Below are 26,095 nucleotides of genomic sequence, written 5' to 3'. Positions count from 1 at the left end.
ACAAATTTCTTTTTTCCCCAATCCTATTCAATACCTCCTCATTAGTTATGTGATCAACCCATGTAATCTTCAGCATTCTTCTGTAGCACCACATTTCGAAAGCTTCTATTCTCTTCTTGTCCAAACTAGTTATCGTCCATGTTTCACTTCCATACATGGCTACACTCCATACAAATACTTTCAGAAACGACTTCCTGATACATAAATCTATATTCGATGTTAACAAATTTCTCTTCTTCAGAAACGCTTTCCTTGCCATTGCCAGTCTACATTTTATATCCTCTCTACTTCGACCATCATCAGTTATTTTGCTCCCCAAAGAGCAAAACTCCTTTACTACTTCAAGTGTCTCATTTCCTAATCTAATTCCCTCACCATCACCCGATTTAATTTGACTACATTCCATTATCCTCGTTTTGCTTTTGATGATGTTCATCTTTTATCCTCCTTTCAAGACACTATCCATTCCGTTCAACTGTTCTTCCAAGTCCTTTGCTGTCTCTGACTGAATTACAATGTCATCGGCGAACCTCAAAGTTTTTACTTCTTCTCCATGGATTTTAATACCTACTCCGAATTTTTCTTTTGTTTCCTTTACTGCTTGCTCAATATACAGATTGAATAACATCTGGGAGAGGCTACAACCCTGTCTCACTCCTTTCCCAACCACTGCTTCCCTTTCATGTCCCTCGACTATTATAACTGCCATCTGGTTTCTGTATACATTGTAAATAGCCTTTTGCTCCCTGTATTTTACCCCTGCCACCTTCAGAATTTGAAAAAGAGTATTCCAGTCAACATTGTCAAAAGCTTTCTCTAAGTCTACAAATTCTAGAAACGTAGGTTTGCCTTTTCTTAATCTTTCTTCTAAGATAAGTCGTAAGGTCAGTATTGCCTCACGTGTTCCAACATTTCTACGGAATCCAAACTGATCCTCCCCGAGGTCCACATCTACCAGTTTTTCCATTCGTCTGTAAAGAATTCGCGTTAGTATTTTGCAGCTGTGACTTATTAAACTGATAGTTCGGTAATTTTCACATCTGTCAACATCTACTTTCTTTGGGATTGAAATTATTATATTCTTCTTGACGTCTGAGGGTATTTTACCTGTCTCATACATCTTACTCACCAGATGGTAGAGTTTTGTCATGACTAGCTCTCCCAAGGCCGTCAGTAGTTCTAATGGAATGTTGTCTACTCCGGGGCCTTGTTTCGATTCAGGTCTTTCAGTGCTCTGTCAAACTCTTCACGCAGTATCTTATCTCCCATTTCGTCTTCTTCTAGATCCTCTTCCCTTTCCATAATATTGTCCTCAAGTACATCGCCCATGTATAAACCCTTTATACACTCATTCGACTTTTCCGCCTTCCCTTCTTTGCTTAGAACTGGATTTCCATCTGAGCTCTTGATATTCAAACAAGTGGTTCTCTTCTATCCAAAGGTCTCTTTAATTTTCCTGTAGGCAGTATCTATCTTACCCCTAGTGAGATAAGCTTCTACATCCTTACATTTGTCCTCTAGCCATCCCTGCTTAGCCATATTGCACTTCCTGTCGATCTCATTTTTTAGACGTTTGTATTCCTTTTTGCCTGCTTCATTTACTGCATTTTTATATTTTCTCCTTTCATCAATTAAATTCAATATTTCTTCTGTTACCCAAGGATTTCTAACAGCCCTCGTCGTTTTACCTACTTTATCCTCTGCTGCCTTCACTACTTCATCCCTCAGTGCTACCCATTCTTCTTCTACTGTGTTTCTTTCCCTCATTGCTGTCAATTGTTCCCTTGTGCTCTCCTTGAAACTCTGTACAACCTCTGGTTCTTTCAGTTTATCCAGATCCCATCTCCTTAAGTTCCCACCTTTTTGCAGTTTCTTCAGTTTTAATCTACAGGTCATAACCAATAGATTGTGGTCAGAGTCCACATCTGCCCCTGGAAATGTCCTACAATTTAAAACCTGAATCCTAAATCTCTGTCTTACCATTATATAATCTATCTGATACCTTTTAGTATCTCCAGGATTCTTCCATGTATACAAAAATATATATAACAAAAAATGAGATAAAAAAAAATTGTCATCGCGGCGGCCAAGGGGCCGGGTTCGATTCACGACTGGGTCGGAGATTTTTTTCGCTCACGGTCTGGGCGTTTTGTTGTCCTCATTATCATCAGTGGAAGGCTACGGGAAACGACAACTGGCATTACTTTCCAAGAACCTCATGCGCTGGACCTCTCTTAAGAGGCTCCCCCATGACATGACCAGCCGTAAGGCAGAACACAAAGTTGAAGAGGACGTTCAGCTGTCGTGACACTCTCGTGCACTGCTTGAAGATCGCAAACTGTGTCCAACATTCTGAGACGTGACATCGGTTAACTTCTTCGACAGTTTTTGGCGTAGTTGGCCGCTGGCATATCCCAGGAGCAGTTCGCAAATCGCCAATTAATTCGAACTTCCGAATCATGTTCTTCAATCCCGGTAAGCAAAGAGGACTTCTCCATGTTCCTTTAATGCGTCGATACTCAAAAAGAGCAGCAGCACTTCCGCACAGTCTACCTGATTTCGGAATCTCCGTCCGACCGTGACATAATCTAGCTGGAATCTTCCTGTGTCTCCAGACCTTCTCTAAATATACCTTTTCCGAATTTTGAACAGCGTTTTCGCTGTTGCTGTCTGAACTTTAATTCAGAGATGTATCAGTTTTCCTCCTGTCTCATTTCTTCTACACAAGTCCATGTTTTCCTGTACCACTTTTCTTCTAGTCCTTCCCCTGCTACGATCATTCTATTATCGTGTTAAATAATGAATTAATCGTTCGGTATCGTCACCAACGGAAAAATGTTGCTATAAAAAAGGGAGAATATTTTCTTTAAAAGTCTCTGACATACTATGTAACATGCACCAAATGCAAAACCACTGCTGGTTTCTGACACACATAAACAGCTCACACAATATGCAAAAAACTGGTGATTTCTCAAACTGGGGAACAATCAACAATGGGGTGTCGCATGGTTCGATCTTGGGTCCTCTGCTGTTCTTAATATATATTAATGACTTGCCATTATATATTCACGAAGATGCAAAGCTGGTACTTTTTGCCGATGATACAAGTATAGCTACCACACTCGACAGACAAGAATTAACTGGTGAAATTGTAAACGACGTTTTTCAGATAATCATTAAGTGGTTCTCTGCAAATGGGCTCTCATTAAACTCAGTAAATGGAATGACCCCATTAATAAATATAGACTTCAATCAGAAATTGGTAGCTAAGGTAGAATATTCAAAATTTCTAGGTGTATGCATTGATGAGGGGTTGAACTGGAAAAAAACACACTGAGCTTATGCTGAAACGTTAGAGTTCAGCTAATATGCTATTAGGGTCATTGCAAATTTTGGCGATATACATCTGAGTAAATTAGCTTACCACACCTATTTTAAAAAAATGGTTCAAATGTCTCTGAGCACTATGGGACTCAACTGCTGTGGTCATTAGTCCCCTAGAACTTAGAACTACTTAACCCTAACTAACCTAAGGACATCACACACATCCATGCCCGAGGCAGGATTCGAAGCTGCGACTGTAGCAGTCGCACGCTACCGGACTGCGCGCCTAGAACCGCGAGACCACCGTGGCCGGCGCCTATTTTCATTCTCTGCTTTCGTATGGCATCATATTCTGGGGTAACTCATCATTGAGAAAAAGAGTGTTCTTTGCACAAAAGCGTGTAATCAGAATTATTGCTGGAGCTCATCCAAGATCCTCCTGCAGACACTTATTTAAAGAGCTCTAAATCTTCACCGTAGCCTCACAATATATATACTCACTTATGAAATTTGTTATTAACAATCCGAATGAATTCAAAAGTAATAGTAGAGTACATGGCTGCAATACTAGGAGAGAGAATGATCTTCACTACAGAAGGTTAAATCTAACTTTGGCTCAGAAGGGGGTAAATTATGGTGCCACAAAAGTCTTTGGTCACTTACCTAATAGCATCAAAATTCTGACAGATAACCATATATCATTTAAAAGGAAATTAAAATAATTCCTTAATGGCAACTCCTTCTACTCATTAGATGAATTTTTTGATATAGTAAGTGGGTAATTTCCCAACCTCCACGAAAAAATTTATTGAGTGTCATGTAATATCTTGTATAGACACCTTTTATTAACCTGACACGTTCCACATTATTGCGAAGTGTCGTATTCATGATCTATGGAACAAGTACTAATCTAATAAGACTTCTGAACAATACAACACAAATTTTCAACGTCTCCATTTATTTTAATGACTGCCCACTTGCAAATAGTATCTGTCATTTCTGTCTTTTTTGTTACTTGGTCTTTTTGCTACATTGAGGGCCATGTAATCAACTTCTGGAGTTGTCTCAACTATTTCAGTTTCTTCCTTGCTTTTTTCTAAGGCATCCATATTGTATTCCTCCTTGTTGTCATGAGAAATTTCTGAGCTGTCTTCTGTTTCATCCTCTCCAAAATTCTTAAGACATCTTCCTCATTCAACATGGAACTTTCCATTTCACCTAGTAATATTGCCTCCCTCCTATCGCTGTTGGCTTTTGAAATTTAAGAAAGAAGATAAAATATTGAAAAAGGAAGGTCACATTATGTTGCCGACAAGAAGAGAGAGAGAGAGAAAACATTTAATTGAAGATTAAAAAGGAGGTATGAAGTCCTTTTCTCTCTCGTTGCATTATACCTTTTTCTTTCATTCTGTGAATTAGTAGGCACAGCACAGATGTCTTGGTTAGAGATCAGCAAGCTTGGTGATGCAAAACCATGGTTTTGTTAATTTTTAATGCAATGAAAGAGTTAGCTTAATCATAATCATTCCAGTTGGACATTGGTCAAAAAAAAAACATGGCTTGCAGGCTCGACTTACAAATATTGATGTGTGAAAGTGACAGCACGCTTATTAGACATGATCCTTGTGGCTCAAAGCTGACCACATACAACGAATTTAAAAGGCTGAAAAATATACAAAGATATTTGTCGTCAGTGGAGAACATGTGTAAGCACAGTGCTACCTAATCAACACACAAATAAATTACATACAAGTTGTTATTTCACATTGTAATTTACAGCACATTAAGTTTACAACCTTTTAGTAGCAAGGTTCAAGGAGGAAGAAGAAGAAGAAGAAGAAGAAAAAGATACCTATCTACTTTCTGTATTTGTAACAGAACAACATAGAAATTAAAATAGATAATAATTATTTATTATTTTTATTTATTTATGCAATTATTTTACCTGGCAAGATTAGGGCCTTTAGGCCCTCTCTTACACCTAACCAGGCATACTCAGATTGAACGAGTTACAGTTTCTACATAACATTAAGGACATATAACGTATTATGCAGTATTGATGTTAAAGAAAAAACTAGATATTATAACAGTAGTACAATGATAATTATAACAATAAAAATAATTATAAAATCAAGAATAATAATAATAGTAATAATAATGACTATGTATATGAAAGTAAACATACTTTTCTTTTGTTAATGTCTGTCCCATTGTTAGTTGGGAATTTTCACGTTATGTTCTTGCAGCTTGTGAGTTATTCTCATCGAGCAGAGACATAAGACGATAGAATGGGGTGAAAGAGATATTTAAGAGGTAGATAGGTTAGAGGAAGACAAATAGAATGTAAAATTCGAAGCTGTGATGGAGAGGAGAAAGAAAGAGATGGGAGGGGAACAACAATGGCGGCTATACCGTCCCTAATATGTAAGTTTTGAGTTCCCTCTTGAATGTTAAGTAGTTCTGGTAAGACGCAGATCACATGGGAGCGTGTTCCATAGTCGTATGGCTGAGATGGAGAATGACACGGAGAAAGATTTTGTGTTATGTAAAGGTACAGCCAAGATGATAGACGTATCCGATCTCGTATTGCGATTATGGAATGATGATAGGTGTTTAATGTGAGAAAATAAGTATTGGGGGCACCAGTGGCTTAGAAGTCGATGAAGTAAGCACATAGTATGGAGATCGCGTGCCTTATGTGGGCGTATACAACCTATCTGGGAGTATGAAGGACTGATATGATCATACAACTGAATATTGCACACGTATCTAACGCAAGCATTCATCACTAGCTCGAGGCATCTAGAATTTTCACTATTTGTGCCGTGTTGAACTACATCGCAGTAGTAAAGATTAGACAAGACTAGTGTTTGGACTAATTTTTGTTTAACATGGGTTGAAAATATTTTTCTAAATTTTTTGAATTGCATGTAGGGAGGAGAGCGATTTCCGGCAAGCTGTGACTGTTCGTTCTTCCCAGTTTAGGTGTTCATCCAAGATTATTCCAAGGTCTTTTACTGTTTTTTGGTATGGTAGTTGGGTACCATTGAGGAGTATTGCAGGTACTGTTTCGCGAAAGTACCGGCTGATTAACTTTGGATGAGATATAAGTATGACCTGGGATTTCTTGGGGTTTAGTTTCCGACCTAGGTTCTGTGCCCATCGAGAAACAGAGCAAAGATCTGCGTTCATACTCGCTACTGCGCCAGCGATGTTTTTGGGGCTTGCACTTATGTACAGTTGGATGTCGTCGGCATATAGATGGTAGGTGCAGGAGTGAATCACTGAAGAAATATCATTAATGTACAGTGAGAAGAGTAGTGGACCAAGGACGGAGCCTTGGGGAACTCCAGAGCGCACACTTTTCCATGATGACTTTTCCGACCCACAAATGACTTGTTGACTTCTGTTTTTGAGGTAGCTGTCGAACCAGTGTTTTGTGCTGTTTGAGAAATTCAGCCGTTTCATTTTAATTAGTAATATATAGAAGTCAACTGTGTCAAAAGCCTTGCTAAAGTCAAGCAGTGTTAGGATAGTAGCTTCACGTCTGTCCATAGAATGTTTAATGTCATCAGTTACTTTGATTAATGCAGTTGCTTTACTATGGTGCTTTCGAAAGCCTGACTGATATTCCTCATGGATGTTATGAGTTTTGAGGTAATCCGTCAGCTGTTCATGGACGATGTATTCTAGGGCTTTAGATATTGCAGGTAGTATGCTGATCGGCCTGTAGTCACCTAGCGACTTAGGGTTGTCAGTCTTGGGTATAGGCTGAATTAAACTTTGCTTCCACTCAGTAGGATATGTACTACTGACAAGAGACAGGTTGAAGATGTCTGTGATAACTGGAATAATAGTGTCTACGACGTTCTTAATCATGCCAATGCTCACTCCATCATTTCCTACTGCCTCGGAAGAGATTCTCATAATTGCCTCGTGTACTGTGCCGGTAGTGACATGTTTTAGGAAAAACTTGTCTCTAGAGAGATTGATATCTTGGGGCTGGTAATTTGTCGCTGTGTGGCAGTTTACAGCTGTTGAGAAGAAATCGTTTAATTCTTCTGCAGACGCCTGATAAACAGCGTCAGATCTTCGCTTCCCTATATCGAAACTGCGCAGCTTTTTCCACAGTGCAGCAGGTTTTGATATGCCGCATACGACAGAGCGGGCATGTCTGATTTTGGCATTCCTCACGCTTTGCTTGGTTCTGTTTCGGAGTTTCCTATAAGCTTCGTACGCCTCGGGAGTTGGGTTACGCTTGAAGGTCCTATGTGCAGCATCACGTTTATTCATTAACTGGCGTAATGCAGTGGTGAGCCACGGAGCGGGAGCTCTCTTTACCTTGACAGTGCGTTGAGGAGCATGTTTATCATACAGTGCAATAATTTTGTGACATAATTGCCGAATTTTTCCGTCTAAAGTCGGTTCATTGCTTATATCATGCCAAGGGATGTCTGAGCAATCCTTTTGAAGAGCGTCATGGTTAACATTTTTTAAGTTTCTGTAGGTTACCAGGTGAGATTTTTCTTTGGTAGTATGCATCGAGTAATTTAAGAATATCACGTCTTGAGCAGAGAGTCCCGGAGCGGATGTCTGATTGGTGCGGATTATTTTATCTGGTCGCTTTATTGCTATTATATCTATGAGTGTGTGGCTGTATGGCATGTGATGAGTTGGGTCCAACGGTATTAAACTCATGTCATTGGAATGGAACAGTCGCCTTAGTTTTTGGCAGAGGGAGATTTTAACTGTAAGTCGATGTTTGTGTTGCCCATAATGATTATGTGTTCATACTGTGTCATGAGTGTGGACAGGGCAGACTGAAAGGAGGACATTGCACCGACGTTAGGAGGTTTATAGATTACTCCAAGTAGCAGTTTCTGATTTGAAGTATTTATTTCGAAAAACAAGAACTCTGCTTTTCCTTGGCCCTTTGCATCCGATGTGCATACTACAGTAGGTGTCAGATCAGAGCGAACATAGGCACCCACACCACCCCCGTGTCGTGTTTCACGATCTGCCCTTAGGAGAGAGTAACCAGCGATTCGGATAGCGTCGGAAGAAATGTTTGGTTTCAGCCAAGTTTCAAAGACGAGGATTATGTGGAACAGCGATTGCCAGAACAGGTCACAGAACTCGTCGAAGTGAGCCGTTAGCGACTGCGCGTTCGCGTGGGCCACAAAGAGCCCGCCGCCGGAACCGGTCCGTCCCATTGTGGCCGCCTGTAGGACCGAGCGCGCTCCGTTTACCTGCTGGCCGGAAGAGGGTGTCGGAATAAAGTTTGTATGCTTATCACGGATATAACTGAAATCAAAGATTTGCTTCAGGCTGGTCCTTGGTCTTGACTTTGCTTTCCTACAGCAGAGCTTCTGCACATTCATCTATGTTTTCTTCAGTACCAACAGGATTCGCATTGACTCCTTTCTTGGACAGCAGATTCAGTATTTCTTGAGGAACAATGCCCATTAGTCTGAAATCACTCCTAATGTGGTATAGAGACAACTTTCACCCATTTCTTCAATGAGTTTTGTAGCATTGGTGCAAAATAGATCCTGAGAGCCTCAGTTACCTCGTTATCTCCTCTTCCAAAGGAATGATTTCCAATTACTTTCCAAATGCTCAAAAAATGCCACATCTAGAGGCTGGGCGGTATGAATTGAGTGTTTGGGAAGCATCATAAGCATGATTTCGTTATCTCAAGATTTCAAAACAACTCCAGAGAAATTACTTGAAACATTGTCACCAATGACGTCTCTTGGTTGTGGCTGTTTCTGCAGCTGTGGCAAAGCTATAATAAAATGTCAGTCTTCAAAATGTTGTGGTCAAACCAGCTGCACTTTGAACATCTGTACCATGTGCCCTTAGGCCTTCCAATGCACTGAGTGTCACACTAATTTTCAGTTTTGTACACAACATAAATTGGTAACAATTTACCATCTCCACTGAAAGCAAACATGAAGCTCATTGCTGATTTTCCAAAGTAATCTAATTTTTCAGTGAGGATTTACCCCTTCTACAAATTATGTTTTTGCTTCTCAGTTCATTAGTCAAGTTTGTTTCATCATAGTTTATAATGCTACAATGCTCTACATCACTATGACTTTCTACAAGAGTGTCAAAGTAACCATTTATTGTTTGTGCACCTGCCCTGGCTCTTCTGTTATTTTGGCTCATTCTCAAGCTAAGCTGCTCTTTGTGCCTTGCCAAAAAGGAAATGACTGAATCCTCATCTGGTGATTATTTCTGAACTACTTTATGGTCCTCCCTCGCTTTTCCAACATGAAAATCCGTGTGTCTTAACAGAAAACACCATTTTCAGAGGAGGAGGTTTTGTCTGAAAAAAAGTTTAAATAACTTGGTGTGATTGGCTTATTAGATAATTTAATTATAATGTGATACACTAGGCCTAGATGGGTTTTGCCTAAACATGGTTCACATACTGCTTATACTGGTACCAGTATGGTAATTACCTATGGTAACTACTCAACAGCTTAGAATGAAAAAGTTTATTTAGGTGCCTGTGCATAATGTGCTTTAGTGCAGCAAATTAATAAAGCCCACCTTTCTAAAAAGCTCTACCATGGAACTCAAAAGTTGTGTTCCCACCATGAGCCTTTTGCTGGGTGTTTTTGTATTTCCAAAATATCTTCATCTTGTCTATGTGATACTTTTCTGAAGCAACACACAGTTCATTTTACACATTTTATTTCATTCATAGCTTTATTTAAGTTATGAGCATTGCACCAGTTGAAAGAGTATGTCCCAAGAGCCTCTTGTAAAACGTGAGTATATTGTTCTAGCTGAAAAAAAGTTGAATTCACTCAATTTAGGTTGAGTGATACTGCTTCATCCTAAATAGGACCATTTTTTTAATTTTTATTTTTTAAATTTGGAATAACAATAATAAGTTATTAATCATAGATATATTTCTTACCTTTTACGAGAAATTCAGCTTTATTCAAACGTGGGGTATGTTTTTGGTAACTGAAGTTTCTGGGAATACTGAAGAATGAAATACAAGCCATTGGCTTTGAAAAATGTCAGAACTAACCACAGATGATACATAGCAATACCATAGATCAATGTTGAGAAGCAAAGAAATGTTGTGCAGAGAAAACAGGCCGTAGACATGTACCGCACGTACCCACATTTCGAATTTAATTTTATTTTTTGCAGTAGAGAGCCCTAGTATCCTATTCTTCAGTTGATCTATATAGGTCAACTGAAGGATAGAATACTAGGGCTTGTGAAAGGAAAAAAAAGCGACATAGGGCTAGCAAAAGAAAAAAAAGTGACATAGGGCTAGAGAAAGAAAAAAAAGGGACATGTATAACATTGCTAAGGAATACCTCAGCTGACATGTATAGGTTGTATCCTGTTCCTCAGTTGAGCCATATAGGTCAACTGAAGTACAAGATACGGATTTGACACATGCCATGTTTTTCACATTCACAATTACTAGTCGCAACTGAAGAATAGGATATTAGTACGAGCAAAGGCCAAAAATTCGACAAACGTTAAATTTTTATCATGTACTTCTGTTGACCTATATAGGTGAGCTAAAGAACTGAATACAACCTTCGTAGTTCAACTGGGAAATAAGATGTCAGTGTTATGCATGTAGCTTTTTTGCTTTCGCAATACTAGTAGCCTATCCTTGACTTGACCTACATAGTACAGGATACGAATCAACTACAGAGGAAACGTCAATTGAAGCGACTCACTATCAGACGAAGGTATAATTCAAATTGTGTACACGAAAGGATTTAAAATTACCACAAGCGGCAAAAAGCGTACACAATATCTGTCTCTTAATAACATTTACTTATTTATGATTATGACCTTTGCCACAGAATATAACAATTTATTTTCTATGGCTCGAAAATAAACAGTGACGTAATATTTTAGTCATTCATCAAAACGAGTTGTATCAACACCCTCTAGAAGGTGTTGGTTGTATCCTATTCTTCAGCTGACCTCAGTTTCCAGTTCCTTGAAAACAGAATAACATGACATCACAAGTAAACAATGCCGAATGAGTAGCAAAACTGCCGGGAAGAATCAGCTGACAGTCACACGATTTAAAACTGAACTCAGGGGAATACCATTGTTACCAGCATTTATTTTGGATTACCAATATAAGTAATGGTGCATCTGATCTCCGTTCACCCCATTGAATCATTTCTATTTGATTTACGACATCGTTTATTTGTGCAATAGCGGTATGCAAGGTCAAACAAGCCCAACTGAGCAAATGCAGGAAATGTCAATATAAAATGCATCTTTTTAAATGTCACCATATTGGAGATCTCTCGAATGCGTAGCACATTCAAATTTGTTAGAGACAGTTACATTGAGCTGTTATCTTTGTTTGGTGAAGAAGTGATGATATCTTTGCGTAGTGTCAATGATCTTTGCGTAACCGCAGTGTGTGGTGTGCGTTTGTTGTCATTGGTTGTTTGCGGTTTGATTGTGGAGGGGGCGTTGTATGAGTTAACCGTGTGACTTCTCAATAACGTCAATGCAACGCTAGCCTCAGTGAAACTTCCAAGATGTGGAGATTTGTGACTGTTTTGTTCTGTATTCACGTTGCAAGCTGTCTTGTGTTTTATCAACCAGAGCAGATACACCTTTCATATGGAGGTATGTTGTAAATAGTTGTCAGACGCAGAATTACCATTTCGTTTCCACGCATTTGCTAATTTGTCGCGCAAATGTATAGTTCATTTCACAACCTGAATACTGACAGTCCAAATTAAATGTAAAACCACTGTGGACTTTGTTGAGTTTAATGAACGAAGTAATAAAAACTACGTAAACTGCGTTTGTGTACTACAACACAGAGAAGTGAGATACTAACTACAGGCAGCAAACAGAGTGAAACTTGTAACACTTTCGACGGAGAGTAGTGATGAGAGATTAAAAAATCACAGTGAATTTTAGGATGTTAATTTTTCGTAATTTATCAGTGTTTTCCATCGTTATATTATTTCCGACCTTGTCCGCCGACATACATTTCCAGGTCAGACATGGAGAGCAAAAGAAGTCATAATAGAGACTGTAGGGCTAAGTTGAAATTGCTTATCTGGCTACAACAAAACAGTTAGTAAAATAGGGGTTTTTCCCACGAGCGTATTAAAGATGCTCGTCACAATTGCGGTGACTCACTAGGATTTATTTTAGTTATTAGTCAAAAAATCTTTCCAGGTTGTGGGAACATAGCCACGAAAGATTTTGCACAAGCTGCACTGTATTGCTTCAAGTGTCTTGAATCTCAAATGTTCTAAATATTCTGCTACTGAATTGAAGCAACGATCTAATAAGAATGTGCTTATGATTTTAGAAAAGAGTGTGAACGGTGGTATGATTTTTTTAACTTATTTGCAAGACTATTGTAAATTTGTATACCAATGTTTGTTATGGAGGTATTACAGGCTGATATCCTCACTGAGTGGACATGAAGCTTTTGCAAGTCATTCAGTATTACATTTATTTTGTTTATTTGTGTATGCCATTTGAAGGTATTTTGAAGCCACATGCCTAAAAAATTTGTTTCCAAAGAATGTGAAATTTTGTTAGCATTCATTGTCACACCAGTGTTACATGTAAATTTAGGTGTTTCTTTTGTGTTTATCAGTAGTTCATTCCCATCAAATCATCTATTTAGCTGTGCTGCTGTTTTATTTACAGCTGCTTGTAGTTCACTTGGGTGTTTCCTGTGATAAGGATTTATTGCATCATCTGGGAAAAAAAGAAAGAGAGAAAAGAGAAAAACCTTTTTTGTCAAGTAAGATGCAGATTGTTTTCATGTAGTACATGCTTGTCCAACAGTGTGTTAAGGTCAATTGCTTGCAGGGCAGTGTGTCTAAAATCATAGATGGCACTAGTTGAAACATCCTGGCAGATAAAAACTGCCGGAATGAGACTTGAACTCCGGATCCTTGCCTTTTATGGGCAAGTGCTCTACCAGCTGTGCAACCCAAGCACAGCTCACTCCCAGTCCTCACGGCTTTACTTACGCCAGTATCTTTCCTTCCAGGAGTGCTAGTTCTGCAAGGTTTGCAGGAGAGCTTCTGTGAAGTTTAGGAGACGAGCTACTGGCTGTGAGGATGAAGTGTGAGTCATGCTTTGGTAGCTCGGTTGGTAGAACACTTGCCTGCGAAAGGCAAAGGTCCCGAGGTCAAATTTCGGTCTGGTACAAAGTTTTAATCTGCCAGGAAGTTTCATATCAGAGCACACTCCGCTGCAGAAAGAAAATTTCATTATGGCACTAGCTTTTCCTGAATCCATTCTGAGCATCAGTGAGAACTTTGTTTTTCTCTAAAAATCTTGTTAACCAATTATACATTACTTCTTCTGTGATTTTACTTAAGTCTGATGATATGGCAGTTGGTCTATAGTTTTCTGTTTTAGTTCGTCTCCTTTCTTATGAATAGGGACCACTTTAGCAATTTTTAAACACAGTGGAAATGTACTTTTGAGGAAAGATCAGTTGCTTATATCAGCAAGAGGCATTGGTACGGACCTTTTCAGTTGCTTTGGAGTTGCAGTACAGTTTCTCAGTGAAAAATATGGTAACACACTGATCATTTATCTGACCAGTTTTCGCACATTATATCTTTAATATCATTTTAAAATTTTTGTTTTGCATTTTAGTGGTGATCGTTTTCACCTCATTGACCATAAAAGAGGCTATGTGCATTTTACTTACTTTGCACAATCCAGATCCATGGTCTGAACCCTTGTAACTGGTTTTCTGAGAAGCTGTTGGGAAGTACTCATTAATGACATTTGCAAGTGCGTCCAGTTTCTTTAATCAAATTACCACAATGTCAAAATTTCTATGTTGGATACATTTTCATCTTTTTTTTCCGACTCCCTTTTCATAACACTCAAGATGGTTTATTGTTTGGGTTGTCTGTTTTAGATTTAAAATATAAGGATTTGGAGCACCTTACATTTATTTTTAGGATATTATGATATAATCTATAGGCCTAGTGTTCTTTTTTTGCAGTCATATTAGAACTTCTTTGTGATATATCTAACTTTCTTTGTCTTGCATGAAATTTTCATCCCTTTCTAATCCACAGTTTCACTTGGAAATTCTGAGGATCAATTTTTACACTTTTCTTGTGAAATACTACTTCAAATAGGGACTTGAATTCATCTGTGACTAGCTTAAATTTGATATTAACATTTATTTCTTCATATATTGGGCTCCAGTCAATCTTCTGCTGCGAGAGCTGTTTGAAATTTTCTGATGTGTCCATATTGATTGTTCTGAAATACCTAAAAACTGATTAAGATTTATTGCTAGAACATAATGTCATATGCAACTGCCCATTGTGGTCAGTCAGACCATATGATATTGAAAGCTTCAGTTAATTCAACAAACACACACACAGACACCTATTGAGAAATTCTTCTTCAGAATAGAAGCAGTTGTCAAGCAAATAAGATTTCATTTTGTGTTTGAATTTTATTTTAGTATACATTGAATTCTTTCCATCACTGCGGAAGTGGCCAGAGATTGTTATGGCTGGACACTTCGCTCCTTTCTGTGCTTGCTAAGACTGGGTGATAGGTATCATCTGCAACATACTGTTGGTTGATATTTTGAGTAAAATTAAAAACTGATGTAGGTAGGTTGAAAATGGGAAATACCTAGTAGGAAAGCTTATCGTTCTTTAATTTTTTGAAGGGTTGCTGTAGGGTGTACAAGAAATTGTGTTCCATGCTTGGCGAGTGTGAGTGCCGTGGTGTGTGGGTGAGAGGTTGTGAGATCTGCAGAGCTTGTAAGTAATTATGACCCAGTGAAAGGCTTGGGGGGGGGGGGGGGTTGAGTACACAAACAAACACGAGATGAGAGCTTCAACTTAGTTGTCAATAGTCTTCCACACCTTTATGGTCATGCATCTTGTAGCAAACTTTGACATTTTCCTTGCCTTCTTGAAAGAGACTAATTAGCGAAGAAGTAGAGTTTTATAATGCTAACCCATCACTGTAAACATTCAGGGGATGCTAATACTTTCAATTCCACTAAGTAAAATAAAAACACACTTTGTAAATGAAAATTCTGATTTACAAAATGAAACATTACAGGTGTTAAATGAAATGATTAAGGGAAAGAATCTCTGAAAACCAGAAGGAAAAGTTGTTTGTGACATGTACGAACACATCCAGAAATAGAGGTCTATACTTTGGTAATGGAGTAAGTGCTAAGTGAATCTTGACAATGTAAGTGAAAATAAGCATCAATAGTTGAAGTGCTCTTAACAATGTATGTATGACTCTGTTTCTCCATAATTATTCCTACTTTCATAATTTCTGTTCAGTACTGGTTCAGCTGAGGTCTTTATATCTCATACATGGTCTTCCTTCTGTCCCATAGTTTACTAATGGTGCCATTAATTCAACTTTTTTGTCAATTTCTCACATATAGCGTATCGTGTAAATCATTGTAAAACTATTTGGTCCCGAAGACCACCAATTTTAGCCTGCTTTCATTGATTTTTATTTTTTATTTTATTTTCCTATGTGCGCCATTGAGAAGGAATACTGTGTTTTGGCTATAATAATTGTTTCAATAAAGAATTTAGCATTTTCATAGCCCACACCTATCTTCACATTTTTACATCCTATTTTCCAGGTGTTACTGGGACTACTCATTAGATTTTCATCTTTTGCCTACTGCATGTAGCTTATTTTGTAATATTTCATGGTGATTGCTGTCAAAAGCTTTGGAAAAGTCTAAAATATGCTTCTAACACAGTCACTCCTGTCAGGTTTTGTAAAATTTTGTTATGGCGAATACGGTACATTTTCTACCATAAAAGCAAAAAATTCACATCATTAAAAAGGTTCTACTTATTCAGGTAACTCAGTACTCTGCCTTTAATGATTGATTCTGTTATTTTTTAGATTGGTGAGAGTAGGGAAACACGCCTATATATGTCTTCTTTTTTCTTATAATACTTTAATAGGAGCACAACTCATGCATGCTTTAGATACTCCAGAAAAATACTTTGAACTAAAACACCAATTTATTACAGTATTTGTTGACGTGGTTTGTACATTGCCCATGCAGGCTTTCAGAACAGAGAGAGAGAGTGTGTGTTATTTCAGTGTCTTCAATTTTATTCCTTGATCAGTGATGGTGATACCATCTGTTGTTGTGGTCTTCAGTCCTGAGACTGGTTTGATGCAGCTCTCCATGCTACTCTATCCTGTGCAAGCTTCATCATCTCCCAGTACCTACTGCAACCTACATCCTTTTGAATCTGCGTAGTGTATTCATCTCTTGGTCTCCCTCTACGATTTTTACCCTCCATGCTGCCCTCCAGTACTAAATTGGTGGTCCCTTGATGCCTCAGAACATGTCCCACCAACCGGTCCCTTCTTCTAGTCAAGTTGTGCCACAAACTTCTCATCTCCCAAATTCTATTCAATACCTCCTCATTAGTTATGTGATCTACCCATCTAACCTTCAGCATTCTTCTGTAGCACCACATTTCGAAAGCTTCTATTCTCTTCTTGTCTAAACTATTCATCGTCCATGTTTCACTTCCATATGTGGCTACACTTCATACAAATACTTTGAGAAACGACTTTCTGACACTTAAATCTATACTCGATGTTAACAAATTTCTCTTCTTCAGAAACGCTTTCCTTGTCATTGCCAGTCAACATTTTATATCTTCTCTACTTCGACCATCATCAGTTATTTTGCTCCCTAAAAAGCAAAACTCCTTTGCTACGTTCAGTGTCTCACTTCCTAATCTAATGCCCCGATTTAATTCGACTACATTCCAATATCCTCTTTTTGCTTCAGTTGATGTTCATCTTATACCCTCCTTTCAAGACACTGCCCATACCATTCAACTGCTCTTCCAAATCCTTTGCAGTCTCTGACAGAATTACAGTGTCATCAGCGAATATCAAGGTTTTTGTTTCTTCTCCATGGATTTTAATACCTATTCCGAACTTTACTTTACACCCCTCCGTTGTGATTGTACCTACGGTACGGCTATCTGTATCATTGAGGCACGCAAGCCTCCCCACCAACGGAAAGGTCCATGGTTCATGGGGGGGGGGGGGGGCGGCGGCGGCGGACGGCATCTGCATATATGAATCATTTTATTTCTGACTGATGTGGCTGGTCATTAGTGTACACATGAAACATAGTAGGGAAAAGTACATTCTCTTGTTATAATATAAATTTTCAGTTTCTCCATCTACATTTCTTCACCTGGAGTGTTGTGTAATATTCTCTGTTCTGTAGCATGCCTATTAACGTGTCAGTCAGTCAAATGTTCTTTGTTATTTCATTGCCCTTCGTATTGAGCTACTCATAAATCAGTCAACACAAATAAGTGTTCAAGCTTCAGTTGAATTGTATGGAATCCTTGGGAACAAATCTTTTTCACAGATAAATGGTCAAACAAAACCAAATTTACTGTAGTTTTTGATATACATAATGATGTTTGTATTGTCTGAGAAGAAGCTGAGTAGCACTGTGGTTTAGTGATTATGATACTGAAGTCTAAACTGTTGCATGGAGGGTCATGAGTTCAAAACTCACCTGGACTGTACAATTTTAGTTTCTATATTTGGTTGGAATACATTCTAGAAGTATCCACTAAAATCAAGAATCGTTGTACTGGAATGTTCTGTAGCTGTATATATATTCTGTATATGTTCTGGCCAGAGACAGTTCCCTCAACGCTCTTGTATGTGCAAGTGCTGAATAAACCTTCGTTTAGTGAAGTCAGTATTCGTCACTCATCTAATTACACCTTCTTCTGAATGACATTATTCTGGTGGAGGCGCTGGGTATTGGGAGTTGTAATAGAGCACATTATTGAAGACACAGTGGCTCACATCAGGCCATGACAGAGCTGCCGTTTATGTGGCAAGAAACCCAAGTTTGAGCCATATTCTCAGATTGGAATCTATTGAAGACAGATGAAGAGGACAATGTTATGATGACAGCAACTGTTTGCCACCACATGAGAAATCCTTCCTGCTTCTCTGGTGATGATGGCTAAGATTCAAACAAGTGGCTGAAGGTATATGAGCGTTCAGCCAAATTGGGATGACACCGTGTGTTTGGCTAATGTATTTTTCTACTTCGAGGGCACTGCCAAGCAATGGTATGATGACGACGAGGAAAAGTTCACAAGCTGGGAAGTGTTCCAGCCAGAACTGCACAAGTATTTCGGTGACACACAACAACAGAAGTGCACGGCTGAAGATAAACTGAAGTGCAGGGCACAGTGTCCAGGAGAAACTACAGCATCCTAAATTCAAGATGTCTTGGAGCTGTGTAAAATAGTGGATCCTAGAATGAAGGAGGAATACAAGGTTGGACATCTCATGAAAGGTGTTGCTGAGGACAAGTATCCAGTCCTGCTCCTGAAGGAGGTTCGACAGCAGACAACTTCATAAAATGGTGCCAATATGTCGAGATAATGCATCAAAAAAGAATTGCATGCAAGAAATTTGAACTGCTTTCAAATGTCATACAATGTCTGTGATGGAGGAAGCAACTGATTTCACAAGTATTCTTCATCAGATAGTGACAGAGGAGGTTCAAAAGGCACTTGTATTGCATGGCGAGCAAAAAACCGAGACACTTCATGAGGTCATCGGGAAGGAAGTGGAACAGACATTGAACCCAATCTCTCGTCCTTCATTTCCCTTTAGAACGCTCAAAAAGTTGAGACCCAGCTGGAGTTACATTCCTATAATGTCGAATGAGGAACCCGTTTGGGCACCGAGGATGACTGACGTCTGGAGGACCCGGGATAACCAACCAGTATGTTTCCACTGTGGACGACCAGGACGTGGTACGCTATTGCCAAGAAAGGCAGCGGATATATGACGACGGCCACACTGGAGAGGACGCTCCCCAACCCGCCAATGAAGGTCTCCATCACCGTTTAGAAGCTCCAGCTGATCATCTAGCTGCTGCAACCTGGAAAACTAAAGGCTGTGACCTTCCTTGGAGGTCAGGCTGCCGAAGAGAAAAATCATTGGGAGCTACGGCGAAAACCTCATGGATGGCCGACCAGCCCAAGCTCTTGTGAACTGTGGAGCATCATGTTCAGTCATTTCGGAGATGTACCATCACCAGTTGCAGAAAACCGTATTCGTCGACGACAAAACATCTGTGCTGAAGGTGGCTAAAGGGAAATATGTAAAACCTACAGGAAGGTGTACCACTCGTGTGGGTATAAGTGGCCATACACAGCCCTCAGAATTCATCGTCTTACAAGAGTGTAGTCATTATGTCATTCTCAGATAGGACTTTTAGAAAGCTTCTCAGGCAATTATCGATTGTGGTCGCTCGAAGCTTATGCTAGACAAGATGAGATACTGTGGACAGGAAGATGTGCATCCGAGTATGTGGAGACTGCGTACTGGATGAAGTGATCATTCCTGCAGTCAGCACTAGAAAGGTAACTGTAACGTGTCATGCCGTGCATCAACCCATGGATCTTGTAGTGGGATGTAAGAGAAGCATACCACTGAAGAATAACTTCGTCATCTCAGCCTCTGTCATCTCATTTAAGAACGGATTCGATGAATTGTGGATAGTTAACTGTCACCGAGAACTGCAGATCCTTCCAAGACGCATGCATGTGGCAAATGCTGAGCTGTTAATTGAAGTACAGCTGAACGTCATAGAAACCTCCCATGCTGAGTCTGTGCGCGAATTTTGCTACCACTATGAGACAAGATCTTCTAACTCGACTATCACCATATCTCACTAACGAACAACAGAAGAAGCTACTTGCCATTCTTCAAGAGTTCTCTAACTACTTCAATCCACAGGTGAAGAGCAAATTAGACAAATTTATGGTGAAGCACCGGATTAGCACTGGCGACCATCAACCAATAAGCCAGAGAGCATACCGTGTGTCAGCAACGGAATGTCGGATAATTCGCGACGAGGTAGAGAAAATGAAGAAGAATGACATCATTCAGCCTTTGCAGAGCCCATGGTCGTGACCATTGGTCCTCGTCAGGAAGAAGGATGGCAGTTGTTGCTTTTGTGTTAATTACAGGAAGCTTAATGAGATAACTAAACGGGACGTTTACCTTCTTCCACAAATTGACAAGACACTAGATTGTCTGAAGGGGGCTCAGTTTTACTCAATGATGGACATGTACTCGGGATACTGGCAAATCAATGTAGATGAGGCTGATCGTTAGAAAATTGCATTCATCACCTGAGGGCCTGTATGAATTTAAGGTTATGCCATTTGGTTTGTGTAATGCACAAGCAGCTTTTGAACGGATGATGGATGATCTTCTTAGGCACCTGAAGTGGACGATGTGTCTTTGTTATTTAGATGACATTATAGTGTTCTCAGAGACATTTGATGAACATATAAAAAGACTGAGGGCCATTCTTGAGTGTCTCCAACAAGGCGGACTGAAACTTAATCCAGGAAAGAGTCTCTTTGGAGCAAAAGAAATCAAAAAACTTGGACACCTTGTATCAAACGAAGGTGTGTGGCCAGACGCAGGAAAGGTGAGATCTATAACAGAATTTCCTATTTCCTAAAAGTATTAGAGATGTGAAAAGCTTCCTTGGATAATGTTCTTATTACCGTTGTTTTATCAGAGATTTTTGTATCAAAGCCATGTCACTCCAAGGGTTGTTAAAAGCTGATGCTAAATTTATCTGGGGTGGTGCTCAACAAGATTCTTTCAATGTGCTGCAAATAGCTCTCACAACTGACCCTGTACTTGGTCTGTATGTTGAGTGAGCACCTACAGAACTACACACAGATGCCGGTGGGTATGGGATTGGTGCTGTTCTGGTGCAAATTTCGGATGGAAAGGAGAAGGTTTATAGGCTATGCTTCTAGGACGCTTACAAAAGCCGAGAGGAACTACCCAACTACAGAAAGAGAATGTCTTGCTGTGATATCGGCCATGTGCAAATTTTGACAGTATCTATATGGAAGGCCATTCACAGTTGTTACAGACCGTCATTCACTTTGTTGGTTGACAGGTCTTAAGGATCCAACAGGACGACTCGCCAGATGGGCACTATTTCTTCTAGAGTATGAAATTGCAATAGTGTACAAAAGTGGAAGAAAACACCAAGATGCTGACTGTATCTCAGGAAACTCTGTGCAAGACCATAAAGACTTTGATGAAGACAGTGACTGACTCGCTGCACTCCAGGATCTCTGTTCTGAGCAGAAGGATGACACCAAGATGTTGTGGTTGCAGGAGAGCCAACCGTTTTTTTCTAAAGGAGGCCAAAATGCACGCGTCTCAGCTCACGCAGGCTGACGTGAGGTCTGGAACATTACAAGGGAATTAGAATTGAGAAAAACGGACGTAGCTGGTGGAATACTTAACATTAATCCATTAATGGAGAACGTCGCTCGTTATGGTACATGATTCACAATATCAATAGTACAGATACTGGCGCCTTGCTAGGTCGTAGCAAATAACGTAGCTGAAGGCTATGCTAACTATCGTCTCGGCAAATGAGAGCGTAGAAGTCAGTGAACCATCGCTAGCAAAGTCGGCTGTACAACTGGGGCGAGTGCTAGGAAGTCTCTCTAGACCTGCCGTGTGGCGGCGCTCGGTCTGCAATCACCGATAGTGGCGACACGCGGGTCCGACGTATACTACCAGACTGCGGCCGATTTAAAGGCTACCACCTAGCAAGTGTGGTGTCTGGCGGTGACACCACACAAGATATCTCAAATTATGCTTGCCTTAAATCGGTCAGGGATGTGAAAGGACAATTCAAGGTAGCTAATGGATTACTTTGCAAGAAAAACTTTGATCCGTATGGAAAGATGTTGCTACCGGTGGTTCCTAAATACATGCGGTTAGATGTTCAACAGTAATTGCATGACACATTGAGGCCGGACATTTGGGATTTATTAACCTATTAAGTCCCAAATTAATTATTTTTAAAATTTGAATTTTTTATTCCTTAATTATAATGTACATAGTGTATGAACCACAGTAAGTACAAAAATAGCCAAAGAATATTTATACATGCTGATATAATGGCTGTCCTCAAAATAGGACACTGGGATCTAACAGTATCTTATACTATACTAAACTATACTCAAGTATCAACTATTTATTTCTTGTGGTACAAAACATTTCAAACACAGTGTTACACAGCATTTAACACAATATGTTTTTGGCTTCCCGTTGCATTTAGCTCTTACACATCTGCTTTGCGTGCTTCTTTTGTCAATCATATTACCAGTTCCATCAAACCTGATGTCTGGTATCACTCTCAACTGACTTGGTGGGTATTCCATTGGACGTCCAATATTCGGTCTTCCAGTGTCCAATTTCAGGTATGTAACTGTAACAGCACGTCTGAAATCGAGTAAATCCTGTACATTTTCCCCATGTACTAGTCTGTAGAAGAGTCAGGCATTTACGGGGGCCATTTACAGCAAACGTGTAATAGGACCCTGTACCATTTTTCCCTCTAATTACCATCGCATATTTTCCAACTAACCAGTCACAGTGGTCAGCACCTCCCACGTACGCGTTATACGACTTTAAAACGACAGGTTGTTGCACTTGAGTCTCCTCACTTGCTTGTCTACTGTACCGCGTAGGTGCTCCCAAAGGTTCAATGTGGTCAAAATTTGTACTAATTGTAACCCATCTGTTGTCGTGCCATTGAAGAAATGAGACTTCACCATTCCTGTCAAACTGGTAGTCATAGTTTCCTCGAACTGTCTTTTTCAGTTCGTTGCTGCTCAGTAGTGGACAGTCACCAACTCGATTCTCTCTGACGGTCTCAGTTGCTCAAAAACCCAAATTTCTCAGATGAATCAGAATATCTCTACTAATGAAGAAATTGTCAAAGTACACACAATGATTCTCGGGTTTTTCAATGCAGTCCAACATGTTTAGGACTACTCTTGATCGCAATAGTAGGTCATCCCTTGTGTTATCATCTGGATCCTTTCCACAGATTTGAAACAGTAGCCAGTTGCTCCACAAAGAGACCACAACCTATAGCCAAATCTAATAGGCTTGCCTCGGATAAACTGTCCATCTGGAACTGTATTATTTACTAAAGGGTAACATATTCATAAATATACTTACATAATGCACTGTAAATTTCAAAGTAACTTCATATCAAGAGGGATCGTTACTTACCTCAGCAACAAAATCTGGTAAAATTACCACGTTCTGAAAAGAAAATACATCAGCAGCAGCAGAGTTTCATATTCGAACGTGCAGCAATACAAATAAATGAAATGATAACACCAAGTCCCAGTGTCCTATTTCGAGTACACCAAATTTTATAACAATGGAAAACAATGAATATAGCACTAATTGAGCTAACAATGCAAGTAGTTTAAAAGACACATTGTTGACTATAAATAATCACAAAAAGATCTTTGCCACATATTTAAAATATTACTAAATTGTCGATAAAGTAAATACCTGCAATAACGAAAAGTGTGCCTTAGTATTCAATAATCAATTAATCGTAAGATTTATTACTTTTAATTACCTGTAAGCATACATTTTTTATAAAAGGCATCAATAAATGACGTAGAACAGCAATAGTTGCAAATTAATAATTTATTGTCTATTTATAAATAAATATGTGCTCTGTCTTCAAAATAGGACACTGGTACTTAATGGGTTAAGACATACAATAGAATCGGCAATAGATTTTTCTGGCCAGGTTTATTTAGAAGTGTCCGTCGCTATGTGTCGTACTGTCGAGAGTGCCAGAGGAGAAAGGCAGTTCCTCAGAAACCACCTGGCTGACTCATACTATTTCCACCAGCATGTGGGTGTTGATGTCCTCGGACGATTTCCAGCATCTGCTAGTGGTAATAGACGGATAATTGTTTGCACTGATTATCTGACACACTATACCATTACAAAAGCTGTGAAAACAGCTGAAACATCTGAGGTAGCCAAATTCACTGTGGAAGACATTGTATGAAAACACGGTGCCCCAAGGTCGTTAATTACAGATCGCGAGAAAGTTTTTCAATCGAATCTTGTGACAAACCATTGGTGCTACATTACTCATCGCATGACGACTGCCTACCATCCACAAACTAACGGGCTTACTGAACGCCTTAATAAGACCTTGGCTGACATCAGTGTTCGTCAATGTTGAGCAGAGCAACTGGGATGAGGTGCTACCTTTCGTGACGTTTGCCTACAACACCGCCAAACAAGACACCACAGGATTTATGCCATTTTTCCTGGTACATGGGAGTGAGGCGACTACGACGACGGACACTGTGTTTCCGTTACATGCTAATGACATGGACGACGACTACATCGGCCAGATGTTAACCAGAGCTGAGGAAGCTTGGCAGTTAGCTCTACTCCACACGCTGCAGGCTTAAGAACACGGTCGCTGATGGTGGACGTGAGCCACCGCTCTGTTGTCTATAAGCCTGGTGACCGTTTCTGGATCTTCACTCCTGTTCGATAGGTTGGTCTCTGTGAGAAGCTCCTCAGGCACTACTTTGGTCCTTATAAGGTTATAAGACAGTTATCTGATGTTGCTTAAGAAGGTGAAGGTTTCTATCCCAGCACAAAACGTTGAAACATCAGAGATATGGTCCACGTCCTTTGAATGAAGCCCTATAAGGATCCTGCGACCCAGGGTAAATTCGATGCTCCAGCGACAGGCAACATTCGGAAAGGTAACAAAGAGCATAGTGGCAAAAGAAGTTCTAAGAAGATCACCGCTAGGGTGAGAATCAAGAGTCAGAATATGCAAGACCAATTACTCGTTCCTGGACTAGGAGGATGTAACACCGAGATGCTGTTCTCTTAAGGAAGGAGCAATGTCACAGAAGAAACTGGGTAGCATCGTGATTTAGTGATACTAAACTGAACTGTTGCAAGGAGGGTCAGGAGATCAAAACTCACCTGGACTGTACAATTTTAATTTCTATATTTGGTTCAAATACATTCTAGAAGTATCTACCAATATCAAGAGTCATTGTACTGGAATGTTCTATAGCTGTATATATACTGTATGTGTTCCGGCCAGAGGCAGTTCGCTTCGCGCTCTTGTATGAACAAGTGCTGAATAAACCTTCGTTAAGTGAAGTTAGTGTTCGTCATTCATCTAATTACGCCTTATTCTGTGTGACACTATTATGTTGATGCTCTTCAGTTATGCTGCACATAGCATCCCTGGTTTTGGTTGACCTTCATGAAACTTAAAACTGATGGAGGCACTGTTTCTGATGAGTTAGGCTGTTACAGAAATCATCTAATGAAATCTCTTATCTGAAAATTCCACATTTTTCACCAAACTGTTTCTTTAACACTCACTATACACAAACTACCAGTCAGTGTCTGATGTGTCATTTTTTTACAACAATAAATGCAAATTGTAAAATAATAATGTCACATGTCAGCAGTGTCATCTAGCAGTTGTTGATAAAAACAAGGCGACCCTCATGTTTCTAGGCCAACTACAAAGGGATGTTGGGACATTTTGTGAGTACCAATATTACACTGAGGTGACAAGAATCATGGAGTAGTGATAAACATATCTACAGATGGTAGTCATATCACTTACACGAGCTATAAAGGGGCAGTGCATTGGTGGAGCTGTTGTTTGTACTCATGTGACTCGTGTGAAACAATTTCCAGCAAAATTATGGCCACATGACGGGAATTAACTGACTTTGAACGCATAGTAGTAGTTGGAGCTAGACACATGGGACACTACATTTTGGAAATCTTAAGGGAATTCAGTATTCTGGGA

General features: G+C 39.6%; 1 protein-coding gene across 1 annotated transcript in view; it reads left to right on the top strand.

The window, feature by feature from the left end:
• Positions 1-11,190: 11,190 nt before the first annotated feature.
• The window catches only part of LOC126292221 (acid phosphatase type 7), a 111,651-nt gene continuing 96,746 nt past the window's right edge, over positions 11,191-26,095 (top strand). The window contains exon 1 of the mRNA XM_049986088.1: positions 11,191-11,967. Within this exon, the coding sequence (XP_049842045.1) occupies positions 11,877-11,967 (91 nt within the window). The 5' untranslated portion in view covers positions 11,191-11,876. The remainder of the gene's footprint in view (positions 11,968-26,095) is intronic.

The sequence above is a fragment of the Schistocerca gregaria genome, chromosome 9, assembly GCF_023897955.1.
Source record: "Schistocerca gregaria isolate iqSchGreg1 chromosome 9, iqSchGreg1.2, whole genome shotgun sequence".
Classification (NCBI taxonomy): Eukaryota; Metazoa; Arthropoda; class Insecta; order Orthoptera; family Acrididae; genus Schistocerca; species Schistocerca gregaria.
The sequence above is the reverse complement of the archived record's forward strand: the minus strand, read 5'-3'. Positions and strand labels throughout refer to the sequence as shown.